Source organism: Camponotus floridanus, unplaced genomic scaffold (assembly GCF_003227725.1).
Source record: "Camponotus floridanus strain SB8 unplaced genomic scaffold, Cflo_v7.5 scaffold281, whole genome shotgun sequence".
NCBI lineage: Eukaryota > Metazoa > Arthropoda > Insecta > Hymenoptera > Formicidae > Camponotus > Camponotus floridanus.
In genome coordinates this window covers 43,392-60,783 of record NW_020229416.1, presented here as the reverse complement: position 1 = coordinate 60,783, position 17,392 = coordinate 43,392, and the positions used below count along the sequence as shown (strand labels likewise).

At 42.9% G+C, this 17,392-nt stretch overlaps 1 protein-coding gene across 1 annotated transcript; it reads right to left on the bottom strand.

The window, feature by feature from the left end:
• Window positions 1-5,343: 5,343 nt before the first annotated feature.
• On the bottom strand, window positions 5,344-17,184 carry LOC112638296. The gene is made up of 3 exons (XM_025409789.1): window positions 17,065-17,184; window positions 6,014-6,170; window positions 5,344-5,966 (listed from the first exon to the last, which is right to left on the bottom strand). Exons 1-3 carry the CDS (start codon window positions 17,182-17,184, stop codon window positions 5,344-5,346), a joined length of 900 nt encoding a protein of 299 aa, XP_025265574.1.
• Window positions 17,185-17,392: the final 208 nt, after the last annotated feature.

The following is a 17,392-nucleotide window of genomic DNA, read 5'->3' as shown; positions in this document are numbered from 1 at the left end:
TTAACGGTCAATATTTGGACGTCCACAATTTGGATGTGCGGTCTTGGAGGTCAAAGTTTCTCGCAAGCACGCAAGCATGTATTAGTTCGTTCGTTTGCCGCTATGCGACATGCGATGCGCTATCTTTCTTGTATTTAAGTTTCAATTATGAGAATTATATAAAGTTTGCAAAAGATAATAAATAAGATTAAAAATATATTGTTCAATTTAATTTCTGATCTAAAGCACGGGTTTCAGATATTAAATTGATTTTATAAGTCGGACAAGTAAATGTCCGGCGAATAAACGAAAATAATTTTTCATTATCTATTTAAGATGTAAAGTGCAATATGCAAGTATAAATTATAAATAAACTTTTTATACAAAATTTTTATGTAAAATTTTATATGAAATAGATAAATTATATTATTATTTAGGGATTGAAATATATATGTTTCGTTTAAAAATTATGATATGATTTAGTATTTTAGTCATTTTTTTTGGCTTGACAGATTAGTGACTAAATTCGAGTCATGAGCCGACTTTTAGTCGACTTTTCGTCGACTATTGTCTCTAACTAAAAGACGTCTTTGACGAAAATATATCCAGTTTTAGTCGTCTTTTAGACGTCTTTGTGCCTTGTGGGTACAATTCATCTCTCTATCTATTTCATAAATATAATATAAATATAATAAATATAAAAATAAATAAATACATATATATAAATATATATAAATATATATAAATAAATATATATATGAAATAAATATATATGAAATAAATATATATGAAATAAATATATATTAAATAAATATATATTAAAAATTTTATTTATATTTACTTTAGTAAATACTTTAGTAAAATATTTTTATTTATAATATTAAAAATTTTATTTTATTTATATTACATGTATATTGAACTTGTTATTTTAAATAAATAACGAATGAATAATTTTCATTAAGTAGCCAGACATTTATTCGTCCGACTTATAAAGTCGATCTAATATCTGAAACCTCTCTATTGGGATTGTATAAGAAATTAAATCGAAGTAATATCTCTAATTTTACCTGTCATTCTTTGCAAACTTTATATAATGTTCATAACTAAAACTATAATACGAGAGAGATAGCGCTCATAGCGGTAAACAAATGAACTAGCGATTATTACAGTGAAATTTATTGGTTTTACAGTGAATTTTACTTTAACGATTGTTAAAGTCTGATCGCGAAAGTCATGTGTTATATAAAAAATTTTAAATGATTTTTTATGGGATCGATGTACTAACTAATGATATTAATAATAAAATAATCATCACTTCATGACTGAAAAATAATGTCAAAATAATGTTATATCAAAACGTCAATATAAAGTCATGTAACAAATCAGTCATTTTGACGACATATGACCAAAAATGACTAATTTGGAACGTCAAAATGACGTGTACTTGCTACCTGGGACATAGTAAAACAAATAGATATAACAAAATATTGCATAATATTAAGGAGGAATTAGTACATTTGGTGACACAACAATATGATTTAGTCTATCATTAAAATTAAATGTATATTTTATTAACATTATTTAGAAGTTAGAGATAAAATAATTTATATGTATTATATGTATTAATAATTATATGTTATAATATTTAATATGTTATACATTATATATTATTATATGTTATTATTTATGTTATTTATTACTTACTTTTTCTCTTTATGTATTTTCAATTCTTCTATAAGAAACTCTCTTTCATTATATACTCACGTCACACATTGACGCCATTTTAAAGGGTTTTGATTCGGATTTTCCAGACTCTATATTCTAGGGACATTATTCTGTCTCTTTTGTTAGTATCTCATTGGTTATTTTGTTTCCCGCCTCGATGGGCGGGAACCAAAGTTACCAATGACAGAGAGAAGACTGAGAGGGGTCACGCCTGCCCTTTTTCAGGGAACGCTTTTTCCCCTGTAGGGATTAGGTATCCAACACATATATTTATGCACGCCGTTTAATAATAGAAAATCAGTCTTTATTCAAAAATAACAATTATCTTTGGTATATAAACTAGAGTCTTTTTGAGCGTGTGTAAATCCTCTTAGAAAAAGTGAAAAAGAACTAGGAAAGAATAATACATAAGAAACGCTAAGCTTAGCGTGACGTCGTGTCGTGTCTAGTGTGGCGCTATTGTCGCGAGTCGCGTTGTGATTGGTCCGTGGTCCATCGTCCCGTGGTTTGTCCACGAGAAATCCCCAAATTGCCATTGGAAGGGTGAATGGACACTACATCACTCCCCCTCGAGTGGCGCAGCTTAAGACTGAGCCGCGAATGTAACGCGTTTGCCTGGGTAGACTCTCAATTTGGTGGTTTCCGTGGCTTGCGTGGATGACGACTCGCCTTCCTCCTCAAATCCTGCTTCCATGAATGCCGGTTTAAGGCGATCCACAGAGATGTTAACTGCCTCTCCTTTAATAAGAACTTTAAATATATGATCTGTAATTCTTTCGCTTACCGGGTACGGTCCTTCGTATGGTGGTTCTAGTGGGCCTCTTACTTTGTCCACTCGTACAAAGACGTGGGTACATGTATATAAAGTCTTATGTGTGAATGTCTTCTTTTTACTGTGATGAACTGTTGGCGTAGACCTGACATTCCGTATGTGCTCTCGGAAATGTTGTATAAAAGTCTCTGGTTCTGGTGCAACATCTTCGTTGAAGAAGTATTCAGCTGGTAAACGTAGGGTAGTTCCATATACCAATTCTGCTGCTGTGACCTTGATGTCTTCTTTGATGCTGGTGCGTAACCCTAATAGAACAACTGGTAATGCTTGTAACCAATTTTTAGATTCATGGCAACGGATTGCAGTTTTCAAAGAACGATGCCAGCGTTCAATTATCCCATTTGATGCTGGATGATACGCTGTAGTCCTTGTACGTTTGCATCCCAGAAGATTAGTCAGGGATCTAAACAGTTGCGATTCAAATTGTGCTTCTTGATCGGTAGTGATTGTCGTAGGCGCCCCGAAACGTGCTATCCAGGTATGAAAAAGTGCATCCACGACGGTGTCCGCTGAAATATCTTGAACTGCTTCAGGCCACCTTGTGAAACGATCGATCATTGTTACGCAGTAACGGTATCCTTTAATGTTGGGTAACGGTCCAATTATGTCCATGTGCACGTGATCGAATCTTGTATCAGGCACTGGGAAGTGCTCTGATTCAAGTCGGTTATGTCTGTGGATCTTGTTTTTCTGGCACTGTAAACAAGTTCTTACCCATTCGGTAATGTCCTTATTCATTGCTGGCCATATAAATCGTTGTCCAATAATTTTTCGAGTGACGCGTCCACTGGGATGTGCTAGACGGTGTGTGACATCGAATACTCTTTTTCGTAAGCTTCTAGGTACATAGGGTCGTATCTCTTCCTTGGAAATGTCGCAATAAACGACGGTATCGGAATTGTCTACACGAATTTTCTTTAGCTGCAGTGATTGAGCTTCATTTTGAAGTAGGTCTTTGAGTTCCTCGTCGGTATGCTGTGCCTGCGCAAGTTCTTCGGTTGTAACGACGACTGGCATGTCGATTAATTCGACGCGTGACAGTGCATCGGCTATTGTGTTGTTCTCACCTTTGATGTAGATGATTTCCGTGCAAAATTAACCAATGAAATCGAGCTGCCTTAATTGCCTTGGTGATGCTTTCGAAGATTTCTGTAAGAAGGCATAGGTTACGGCTTATGGTCGGTTTTTATTATGAGTTTGCGACCTTCTACTATTGATTTGAAGAATTTGAGGCTGCTGTAAATGGCTTGGAGCTCTCGATCATATGTGCTATAATTTCTCTGCGCTGGGCTGAATTTCTTTGAAAAGAATCCGAGGGGTTCCCAATTTCCTTGGTAATATTGTTCCAAAACGTCTGTATCTGAGGCGTCTGACTTTATTGCCTGGACCGCATGTTTTCTCGGATGTGCTAATAGAGTTGCGTCTATTATTTGTTGTTTGCATTCTTGGAAGGTTTTATCTGCACGTTCATTCCATGCTATAGGGCGCTTATCTTTCTTCTTGGCGTTCATCAGATATTCATGAAGCGGAGCCTGCGTGAGTGCAGCGTTAGGAATAAATCTTCTGTAAAAATTTATGATTCCTAAGAAACATCTGAGTCCGCTGATGTCCGTTGATTTCTCCATCTTCTTAATCGCTTCCACTCTCTTATCCAGAGGTTTAGTGCCTTGACTATTGACAGTATAACCTAAGTAACTAACCTCTTCTTTGCCAAAAACGCATTTTGCTGCATTGATGGATAACCTGTGTTCTTGTAATCGTTGAAATATCTGAAGTAGGTGTACGCGGTGTTTCCACGTTCGGTGACGCTATTAAAATGTCATCGATGTAACAGTGACAATAGTTGATGCCGCGAAGGACACAATCCATAAGCCTTTGAAATGACTGTGCGGCGTTTCGTAAACCGAAAGGCATCACATTGTATTCGTAAAGACCAAATGGTGTTATTACTGCTGTTTTTGGACGATCCTCTTCTGCGACAGGTATCTGATGGTACGCCCTTGCTAGGTCTAGTGTTGAGAAAATGCTACATTCTTCCAGCTTATGTGCAAAATCGTACAAGTGCGGGATTGGGTATCTGTCCGGCACTGTGATGTTGTTTAATCACCTGTAGTCGCCGCATATTCTCCAATCGCCATCCTTTTTTGGTACTAAATGCAATGGATTAGCCCAGGGACTAGAGCTGGGTCTACAAATCCCTGCATCTAACATATACTGTATTTGTGCGCGTACTGCATGTAATCTTTCACCAGACAATCTGCGCGCCGGTTCCGCGACCGCTGGACCTGTAGTAATAATGTGATGCGTTACTCCGTGCTTTGGTTTCTGAAGGCTTACCGGTTTAGTGATGTCGCTGAATTTCCGCAGAAGATCGGCAAAAGGATCAGCATGGTCAAAGGTGGTAATTCCAATCTCCGAAATTGACAGTTTACCGTCTACCTTGCAACTTGTAGTTCCATCACGCAACAGTTTGTGTTTTAAATCGATTAGCAATCCAAAATGTGTCAGGAAGTCTGTTCCGATTATGGCTTTCTTGACATCCGCCACTATGAACGTTCAATCTAGCTTCTTTCGTAATCCTAAGTTTACATTAACTAACCTTGACCCATAGGTGATTATCAGAGTATTATTGGCTGCGTATAATTTATATTTGCTCGCCGTAATATTTCCTCTGACTGCATTCTCTGGTATAACTGACACATCTGCTCCGGTGTCGATGAGGTAGCGAATCCCGTTTTTCCTATCTGCTACGGTTAGACGGAATGTCTTTGCGTCGTCCGCCTCCGTCATCTGGTTAAACGACGCGGTTAGTTTTCCGCGATCGCTGCCTTGGGATCTTTCCACTCACATGGTAATAAGCATTTGAACGCTTTCTGCCCGAACTTCCGGTGGTAATAACATGTATTGGATTCGTGATGCTCTTGAGATTTTGATCTTGATTTATTCCTGCGCGCGTACTTGTCACGTCCTCTACTTTTGGACCTGTCTCGCTGTTGTGCACTGCGTAACTCTTTTAGTTGCTCTGCAATTGCATCAATCGCAGCCTTGAGTTCGCAAGATGCGGTAGCTTCTCCCGAATGTGGCAATTTTGCAACGGCATTGACTTGTGTTACACTAACTCTTGACATATCCGTGATTTTGTCAGCTTGCATTGCTAATTTCGACAAATCTGTAACTTCACTTATGGCTAAGATACTACGTACGTTGTCAGGCAGCTGCTCTAAGAATAATGTTCTAAGTACTGCGTCGGTGCACTGACTCCCTGAAAGATTTCGCAGTCTCTGCAGGAAGCTTGAGGGTTTCTCATCCGCGAGCTCGTTTCCACGTAGCAATCTCCGCAGTTTGGATTCGTTGGTTTCATCAAACGATCCTATTATTCTCTGCTTAAGAGTTTCGTACTTGTTTGCAATCGGCGGCGTGGCCAGAATATCTGAGACAAAGGGCAGTACAGTTTGATCCAAATGAACTGTGACGTACCTGAACTTCGTCTCGTCGCCTGTAACTCTGGATATAGCGAATGCTGCTTCGATCTGCGTGAACCATATAACACTGGATTTTCTTTCCAAAACGGCGGCAGTTTTACTAGGTGTGCTGCGTTTATAGCCTCAGGTTCGCTGTGTTCGGTGTCTGCTCGCTGGAGGGACAAAACGTCGTCGTCTTCTTCGCGTGAAACACGGCCGGTGTTTGACTCGCTCGTTGTTCTGCCTCGCGGCGGTGAGTGCGTTGTCGGCATTATAAAATCGGTCTCTCGATCTCGTACAACCAATATGTCCGCCGAGTACTAACGGTCCTTTTTTTGTGTGCCTCGTAACACGTTTCCTCGCGTACCTTGCTGATCACGTCGGGGTCACCAGAAATATATATGTAGGGATTGGGTATCCAACACATATATTTATGCACACCGTTTAATAATAGAAAATCAGTCTTTATTCAAAAATAACAATTATCTTTGGTATATAAACTAGAATCTTTTTGAGCGTGTGTAAATCCTCTTAAAAAAAGTGAAAAAGAACTAGAAAAGAATAATACATAAGAAACGCTAAGCTTAGCGTGGCGTCGTGTCGTGTCTAGTGTGGCGCTATTGTCGCGAGTCGCGTTGTGATTGGTCGTCCCGTGGTTTGTCCACGAGAAATCCCCAAATTGCCATTGGAAGGGTGAATGGACGCTACACCCCATCATAAAGTGGCGCTAACTGGATCCATTTTACGGCCGGCGGTACTACGTAGCCGGATTCACTTTTCGCTGCAACGGTAAAACGATCGATTGGTTCATGTCCGTGTTAGATCCATAATTGTAGATCTCAAAAGTACAAAACATATCATACATTTATTAATTTTTATTACATATTATTAACAGCGCGTGATCTTTTTTCACTTTAGCATATATTATGAAGTAATATACAGGGTGTCCTAGACCACCCGTACACCTCTTTTTTTTCAAAAATTAAGCATTTTAGAGAAAAACGTTTTCGACAAAAATTGTACGGTTTCGAGGGGAACATAAGATGGTGTCATTGGTTTGACCTTGGATGGCATCGTTCAGGTCAGGTCAAGGACACCTTTAATTTCTTAAATGGAACCACTTATTTTTTATTACATATTCTTATAGCTTATGTCGAGAGCTTTCCAAAACACTATAATAAAATATTTTTTTCATTGAGTACTTTTTGAGTTGAGGCTTGAAATAATTTTTCAATTTTACATAAACCATAAAATATCTAGTAAAATATTCATTTTTTTATTATCTTACCTTAATACTTTTATGTACAAAATAATGAGAGGAATCAATTGGTGTAAAGAAAACACACAGTTGTTTTTAAGAAAAAATATGTAATTGTTAATTGTAAATTACATATTTTTTCTTCGGAACAATTATGTGCTTTTTTTTTACACAATAGATTCCACAATAGATTACACAATAGATTCCACAATAGATTCCACCATCTTATGTTCCCCTCAAAACCATATAATTTTTGTCGAAAACGTTTTTCTCTAAAATGCTTAGTTTTTGAAAGAAAAGGAGTGTACGGGTGATCTAGGACATCCTCTATGTATATGCGTGTATAATATATATAAAATTATATATATAAATAATATATAAATAATATAATATAGATAAAATTAAAATGCTTATTTTATTTCACATAAAATTTAATGTTTTAATAATTTCAATAAAAATATTTTAATAAAATATATATGTGTATATTACTCCAATAATAAATATTACAAAATGAAAAAAGATCGTACGCAATAATGTTTCGTACTTTATTTTGAGATTCACAATAATTAATGAATCTAGCACGAACATACGGTCGTTTCATACACTTATATATATGTATATGTATATGTACCAATAAAATATGACATATATATATATATATATATATATATATATATATATATATATACTATACATACAGGGTGGGGAAAAAGTATGGAAGCAAACAATTATTTCCGAAACTATTCATTTTTCGAAAAAATGTCTTAGACATAATTTTTATGGTATGAAAAGATGTATTATGTGGCATAGACGGCATGACCTTGAAATGACCCTTACGAGCTGCATACAAATAACGTAAAAAATTTCAAATGGAACTCGTCAGTTTTTGTTACAGATTCTTGTAACTGATGTCGAAACGTTTACAAAACACTGCATATGAGCCCCATTCCCTTAAAAACACTCCCAGTTACGAAACAATTATCTGTAACTTATCTTGTCTTAACTGGTTGGATGAATCGCACTTATCTTGTCTTAACTGGTTGGATGAATCCACTTATCTTCTTAACTGGTTGGATGAATCGCACTTATCTTGCCTTAACTGGTTGGATGAATCGCACTTATCTTGTCTTAACTGGTTGGATGAATCGCACTTATCTTGCCTTAACTGGTTGGATGAATCGCACTTATCTTGTCTTAACTGGTTGGATGAATCGCACTTATCTTACCTTAACTGGTTGGATGAATCGCACTTATATTACCTTAACTGGTTGGATGAATCGCACTTTTTCCTTAACGGTTGGATGATGAATCACGCATCTCTTTCCTTGAGTACGTTCGATGTACGCCTTAACTGATTCTACGAATTTCGCGTGTCTTTCGTATCGGCAGAAATGATCGAAGCGGATTATTCTCCATTTGTTGCAGTAATCGCTACTGTTGTACTGATCTCTCATAATGACGTTCAGTCGTGTTATACACATTCATGTAATCACACGTACGCTGTCTATTTTCAATTTCGTCGATACGAATTATCACAATTGTTTCGTAACTGGGAGTGTTTTTAAGGGAATGGGGCTCATATGCAGTGTTTTGTAAACGTTTTGACATCAGCTACAAAAATCTGTAACAAAAACTGACGAGTTCCATTTGAAATTTTTTACGTTATTTGTATGCAGCTCGTAAGGGTCATTTCAAGGTCATGCCGTCTATGCCGCATAATACATCTTTTCATACCATAAAAATTATGTCTAAGACATTTTGTCGAAAAATGAATAGTTTCGGAAATAATTGTTTGCTTCCATACTTTTTCACCACCCTGTATATACAGGGTGTGCCAAAAGCCTGGATACACATAAATATCTCACAAACGGTGTATTTTAGAAAAAAATGTTTCAGGCAAAAGTTGTTTAGTTTCGAGGGGGCCATAAGATGGTACCATTGGTTTGACCTTGAAGAGTTATTTGAAGGTCACGTGAATGTCATCTCCATTTTTTTAACTGGCAACCCCTATTTTTTATTACATATTCTTGTAGCTGACTTCGAGAGCTTTTAAAACACTTATTACAAACTCCTTTTCAATAAGAATTTTCTGAATTATGAATACTTAAAGTACCGCCGGCATTAGCGTTATCCAAGATGCACCGCGGTATTCGATCGGATTTACATCTCGTGTGTGTGCGTGTGCGCGCGTGTGTAAATAATTGAGCGAGTGAGCAAGCGAGTGAGTGAGTTAGAGAGAGTGAACAAATGAACAAATGAGTAAATGAGTGAGTCAGTGAGTGAGTCAGTGAGTTAATTAGAGAGTAAGTAAATGGCGAGCAACTGAGTGAGTGAGTGAAAAAGTGATTGAGTATGCGTTTATAATAAATGTTCGAACTGTGGACCTTGTACAATTTGACAGTGAGCTAATCGTTGATAAAAATTGTTACTAACGTTTTCCAACATATCGATCGTAATTAATGTCACTTCAGTAATAATTTGGTATCGCAAATAATCCAAATTTCGAGGTTTTGTTTTGTAAACTCGGTCTTTTAAATAATCCCAAAAGAAAAAAATCCAAAGGGGTTAAGTCGGGTGATCTAGGTGGCCACTCTATTGCTCCCCTCTTTCCTATCCATCTTTCAGTAAAAGTGTCGTTTAAAAAATTTCGCACTTCTAATCCAAAATGTAGAGGGGCACCATCCTGCTGAAATCAAACTGAATCAAAATTTAGACCGAAGATATTGTAAATGCTAGGAACAATATTATCTCGAAGCATAGTTAAATACTTTTTAGCCGTTAGAGTTCCATCGATGAAGAATGGCCCTATTATGTGCGTTCCAACTATTCCCGCCCATACATTTATAATAGTTTTTGTGGATATTAGGAATTTGTTTCTCTCATCCAATGCGGATTAAAATCACTCCAATATCGACTATTATGCCTATTTACTGCACCGTCTAATAAAAATGTGGTCTCGTCTGAAAAACAATCTTATTTATAAATTCGGGATGATTCATCAATTTTCTGCATCATAATTTCATAAAATTCTACCCAACGATCAAAATCATCTGCAATTAATTTCTTAACAATGTGGCGACCCTTGAAACTAATTGCAGTCTCAACAAGATCGAAAATTGAAATTTTACATTTGAAATAGAGCAGCGGACTTTTCATATTTACAAGCGAGTAGTTAAATCTAGAAGTTTCGAGAAGGTCGATCGGCCGAGGGAGGCTATTGTTGTTTCGTATTGTCGGATGTATATTTTGACGAAGCGTGACGTGTCATACGAAAACTTGTTGACGCGAAGATCGGCCGTTTACCTTTGAATACGGAGAACTAGCCAATTAAAATCTGCCACAGCTGATGGAGAGTTAGTGGGAGATCTCGCGCCACAGTGCCCCGTGAGAAAAATTAGGGGCTTCGCCTCCGAAACGTAACGGAGTACAGACGTCGCGTTCAGGAGATTTAATTATCGAGTTCCGAGTATTAGGAGCATTGTCGTGAGTTGTCCGGGCGCTTAGGGCTGCGAGCCTGTTTGGATTCTTGTGGGAACGTCGGTGCGAATAAAGACAGCGAGAATATTTTAACACGACTAACTTTGTTTTATTGGTGACTTCCAAATATCTTTATCTTATATCTTATCCTCCTCCGACTTACATTTGGTCTAACGACGGCTTGACGGACCATTAACCTTTCTTTTTTTTTTTTATCTTATCCGGGTGATCCGTGAATCACACGCGTACGACCACAACAAGATTAATTTTATATGGGAAATTTTGCATTTTTGAGAACACGACGTATGGACGTCTCGCTAGTATCATGTGCCTGTGAGGCTTTTCGGGTAGAGAGTTTAAGGTCTTCTATAAACGACTGTAATATCTGTATTGAAGACAGTGTTCCGATTAGGGATTCCGTGCGCGCGCATGTGCGGCTCTGCACTTGCGCGACCGTGAAAGTACAATGTAATTTCAAAAGTCGCGCATGCGCAGAATCGCATATGCGCGCGCACGGAATCCCTAATCGGAACACTGATTGAAGAGTCCCCGTTCGTAGCGGTCTTAGGTCTATTCGATCTTAATCGATCTTTAACGCTTCCTGTATCTCGAAAACGCTGACATGTTTTCTGAACAGTGGCTGCGAAAATCTGTTGTCGATCGGCCCGAAACTCAATATTAAATAAATTACGGACATCTCTGAAAGACCGTTCCCGATCTCCGTATCCCCGCATCATCAAAATAACTATACGTTCTCTTTCTGTAAGCGCCATTTCAATTAAATCACTGAACTGTAATATCTACATATCTCGAAGCGATTGATAAATTCTTTATTTGCAGTCTTTAGCAATCTTAAGCCTACCCTATGATCAAAATCGAATTTTTTACATTTGCTTTACATACATACATACAATTGTTACGACGCCAAAAATTGCTATATCAATTTGCTACAACAATTTGCAATGAAAGCAATCATCCACACATTACAATTGAAGTTTTTAAGCGTTAAGGATCGACAAAAGTCGGCTTGAAGATGTTTCAAATTCTCTGTTATTCACATTGTCAATTCCTTTTGTTTCTTGCTATGTAGCTACATTTTTATTAAAAGCAGACCTTTGTGTATTTTCAATTACAGCAGATCTTTGTGTATTTTCATTTTCTTTTATATTTGTTAATGTTCTGTAGAAACAGTTAAACAAAATTAAAATAAAAATTTAATATAAATATAAATATTGTTATATTTCATACAGCACAGAACATTGCAGCAATATTGTATAATAGCAATATTACAATATTGCTACAATGTCGCAGCAATATTACAATGTTGCTGCAATATATATATATATATATATATATATATATTGTATATATATCAAGAGACACGGTAGTGTCTTAGCTAAGTCCCAGCGTAAGCAAAGATGCACTCCGTGTATTATTACGCGAGTCAGATTGAGAGTATAACTCGATATTTTTATTTTTTCATATAACCGCTCAACGGATCGAGTTCTTAGTAGAATTAATCGATAGCTTGGGTTGAAATTATATAATAAAAGTGTTTTTATTTTTGCGCTACGTGCTCTGTAAACGGAGATATCATGATACAAAGTCTAAAATGTGAAAATTTCGATTAAGAAACGTCGTCATGGTCGTCATCGTCAACTCCTCTTAATATAACAAAGAAATATACAGAAATACGTTTCCAACATCTGCCACAAGAATGCGCTAGCAGTGATTCACGACGCAGTGTTAGTAGCGCCACAGAGTGTCTGTGATACTAAAGGTGCGGCCTCATTGACGCTAAAAAGTAGCGTCAACCATTGGTTGAACAAAGAGGTAAGTATAGTTGCTTCATTGTTCAACCAATGGTTGACGCTACTTTTTAGCGTCAATGAGGCCGCATCTTAAAGGTGCGGCCTCATTGACGCTAAAAAGTAGCGTCAACCATTGGTTGAACAAGGAGGTAAGTATAGTTGCTTCATTGTTCAACCAATGGTTGACGCTACTTTTTAGCGTCAATGAGGCCGCATCTTAACGGCGTTTAGTGATATTAAGGGCGCTTTGTAGCTGATTGGTCTATGATGAATTGTCGATCGATATCGAGCTTGAATATCTATTACATGTACTTATTGTGTGATGCACTAATTATCATACATATCTTTTGATTTAAAATAAGAGCTATCGCACAAATTGACATAAGCTGCATATGCGTATATAAAATCGCTGGCTCAATGAACATCAAGCATTGATCAATATGGCGACTTAATACTCGATGCTTATTGATCCAGGGGTTTTATGTTATTATATATAATACAGGGTGAGTCATCTGAATCTATCACCCCAAATATTTCCGTTCCCTTACATTTTACAAGAAAATATTTCAGACAAAAGTTGTATGGTTTCTAGGGGGACATAAGATGGTGCCATTAGTTTGACCTTGAAGAGTCACATGAAGGTTACGTGAAGGTCATTTTGAATTTCTTAAATGGAACACCCTATATATTTTTACATATTCTTGTAACTTATCTCGAGAGCTTTCCAAAACACTTTAAATAAACATTTTTTCATGAAGTACTTTTCGAGTTATGAGGCTGGAAATCATTTCTTAATTTTACATAAACCATAAAATATCTAGTAAAATATTCATTTTTCGATTATCTTATCTTCATACTTTTATGTACAAAATAATGACGCACGCACGCACGCACGCACGCACGCACGCACGGCACGCACGCACGCACGCACGCACGCACCGCACGCAACGCACGCACGCACGCACGCACGCACGCCACGCACGCACGCACGCACCGGCCACGCACGCACGCACGCACGCACGCACGCACCGCACGCACGCACGCACGCCACGCACCCGCACGCACGCACGCCCACGCAACGGCACGCACGCACGCACGCACGCCGCACGCACCGCACGCACCCGCACGCACGCACGCACGCACGCACGCACGCACGCACGCCGCACGCACGCACGCCACGCCACGCACCGCACGCACGCACCGCCCACGCACGCACTGCACGCCACCGCACGCCCACGCCACCGCACGCACGCACGCACGCACGCACGCACGCCACGCACGCACACGCACGCCACGCACGCCCCCACGCACGCACGCACGCCGCCACGCCCACGCCACCGCACGCACGCCACGCCCACGCACGCACGCACCCGCACGCACGCACGCACGCCACGCACCGCACGGCACGCACGCACGCACGCCACGCACGCACGCACCGCCAGCACGGCACGCCACGCACGCGCAACGCACGCACCGCACGCACGCACGCCCACGCACGCCGCCCACCGCACGCACGCACGCACGCAACGCACGCACGCACGCACGCCACGCACGCACGCAGCGCACGCAACGCACGCACGCACCGCCACGCACGCCACGCACGCACCACGCACGCACGGCACGCACGCCGCACGCACGGCACCGCACGCACGCACGCACGCACGCACCGCCGCACGCCACGCCCACGCACGCACCGCAACGCACGCACGCACGCACCGCACGCCACGCCGCCCACGCACCGCACGCACGCACGCACGCACCGCACGGCACGCACGCACGCACGCCCACGCAACGCACGCACGCACGCACGCCACGCACCGCACGCACGCACGGCACGCACCGCACGCACGCACCCGCACGCACGCCCACGCACGCACGCACGCACCGCACGCACGCACCGCACGCACGCACGCCACGCACGCACGCACGCACGGCCACGCACGCACGCCCACGCCCACGCACGGCACGCACCCGCACGCCACGCACGCACCACGCACGCCACGCACGGCACGCCACGCACGCACGCCACGCACGCACCACGCACCGCCACGCACCGCACGCACGCACGGCACGCACGCACGGCACGCACGCACGCCGCCACGCGACGCACGCCACGCACGCACGCACGCACGCACGCCACGCACGCCCACGCCGCACGCACGCACGCACGCACGCCCACGCACGCACGCACGCACGCACGCACGCACCACGCACGCACGCACGCACGCACGCACGCACGCACGCACGCGCACGCACGCACGCACGCACACGCACGCACGCACGCACGCACGCACGCACGCACGCACGGACGCACGCACGCACGCACGCACGCACGCACCGCCCACGCCACGGCACGCACGCACGCAACGCCACGCACGCACGCACCACGCACGCACGCACCGCACGCCACGCACGCACGCACGCACGCAACGCACGCACGCACGCACGCACGCACGCACGCCACGCACGCACGCACGCACGCACGCACCGCACGCACGCCGCACGCACGCACGCACCGCACGCACGCACGCACGCCACGCACGCACGCACGCACGCACGCCACGCACGCACCGCCGCACGCACGCACGCACGCACGCCACGCACGCACGCACGCACGCCACGCACGCACGCAACGCACGCACCACGCACGCACGCACGCACCGCACGCACGCACGCACCCGCACGCACGCACGCCACGCACGCAGCACCGCCACGCCAACGCACGCCACGCCACGCACGCACGCACGCACGCACGCACGCACGCACGCACGCACGCACGCACGCACGCACGCACGCCACGCACGCACGCACGCACGCCACGCACCGCACCGCACGCCACGCACGCACGCACGCAGCACGCACGCACGCACGCACGCACGCACGCACGCACGCAACGCACCACGCACGCACGCACGCACGCCACGCACGCACGCACGCACGCACGCACGCACGCACGCACGCACGCACGCACGCACGCACGCCGCACGCACGCACGCACGCACGCACGCACGCACGCACGCACGCACGCACGCACGCACGCACGCACGCACGCACGCACGCACGCACGCACGCACGCACGCACGCACGCACGCACGCACGCACGCACGCACGCACGCACGCCACGCACGCACGCACCACGCACGCACGCACGCACGCAGCACGCACGCACGCACGCACGCACGCACGCACGCACGCACGCACGCACGCACGCCACGCACGCACGCACGCACGCACGCACGCACGCACGCACGCACGCACGCACGCACGCACGCACGCACGCACGCACGCACGCACGCACGCACGCACGCACGCACGCACGCACGCACGCACGCACGCCCACGCACGCACGCCGCACGCACGCACGCACGCACGCACGCACCGCACGCACGCACGCACGCACCACGCACGCACGCACGCACGCACGCACGCACCACCCGCCACGCACGCCGCACGCACGCACGCACGCACGCCCCACCACGCACGCACGCACGCACGCACGCACGCACGCACGCACGCACGCACGCACGCACGCACGCACGCACGCACGCACGCACGCACGCACGCACGCACCACGCACGCACGCACGCACGCACGCACGCACGCACGCACGCACGCACGCACGCACGCACGCACGCACGCACGCACGCACCACGCCACGCACGCACGCACGCACGCACGCACGCACGCCACGCACGCACGCACGCACGCACGCACGCGCACACGCATAAACTAATCATGGAAGAAATAATGGAGGCAGTATTTGAATTATCGTCATCTTTACGTGTTGAGGCTGAATCGGTTTTAAAAGAAATCATCATAACATAGAATTTGTAAATTTTTAAAATTAAAAGTAGCTTATGCTTTGCAAAAGAAAATTAAAAATAAAAAGTAGTTTATGCAAAGCATAGAAAGAAAAAACATACATTTATAAAAAAAAATATTCTGTTATGATGATATATACATACATACACGCGCACATATACACACATACGCACACGCATACACATTTAAATATTAATAAAAATTAAAAACATTATTTCTATAACGGGCTGAGGTTCTTGGATTGGAACTTCGGTCTCGGGCTCGTTCTCTCGACCGTCCTACTCTAGCCCATCGTGCACGCGGTTGTTCTACAGTAAAAGAAATATTTTATTGCTATTTTATTTGAATATAATATTTAAAGAAGAACTGCATGGATTAACTATATCGAAAGTTAATAAATCTAATTCTAATATATTTACATTCAGATTCATGAATTTAACATTACGCAAAGTACTTTTAGCCTTTTAAGATATAAAAATAATTATTTGTGAATTAAAAATTTCTTTTGTAAAATATAATTTATACGACACAAAACTTCATGAAAATAAAAATTTTAATTCTATAGAAGGCTAAAAGTACTTTGGGCAATGTTAAATTCATAAATCGGAAAATGTAATAGATTTATTAACTTTTAACATAGCTTATTTATTTACTTCCTTTATAATTAACGTGCCAATTATATAATTCAAAATTATTTACCTCTACTTGCCCCGCTGTCGTTACCGTTGATGACGGCGACGGTGGCAGCGGTGACGACGGTTTCGGCGATGACAGCGGTGACGACGCTGACGGCGGCGGTGGCGGTGGTAGTGATACCATGGCGTTGGTGGCGGCGATTCTTTTTGTGTTTCCATTAATTTTTATATTTTTTTTAAGTATTATATTTTCTTTTAAAGCCGCTTCAGCCTTAACGTAAAAAGGACGACAATTCAATTTCTGGCTCCATTTCTTCCATATTGTAGGTTCTGAAAGAATGGAAACATATAAAATATATATTATAAAATATGTTTAGAAATGATAGTAGAAA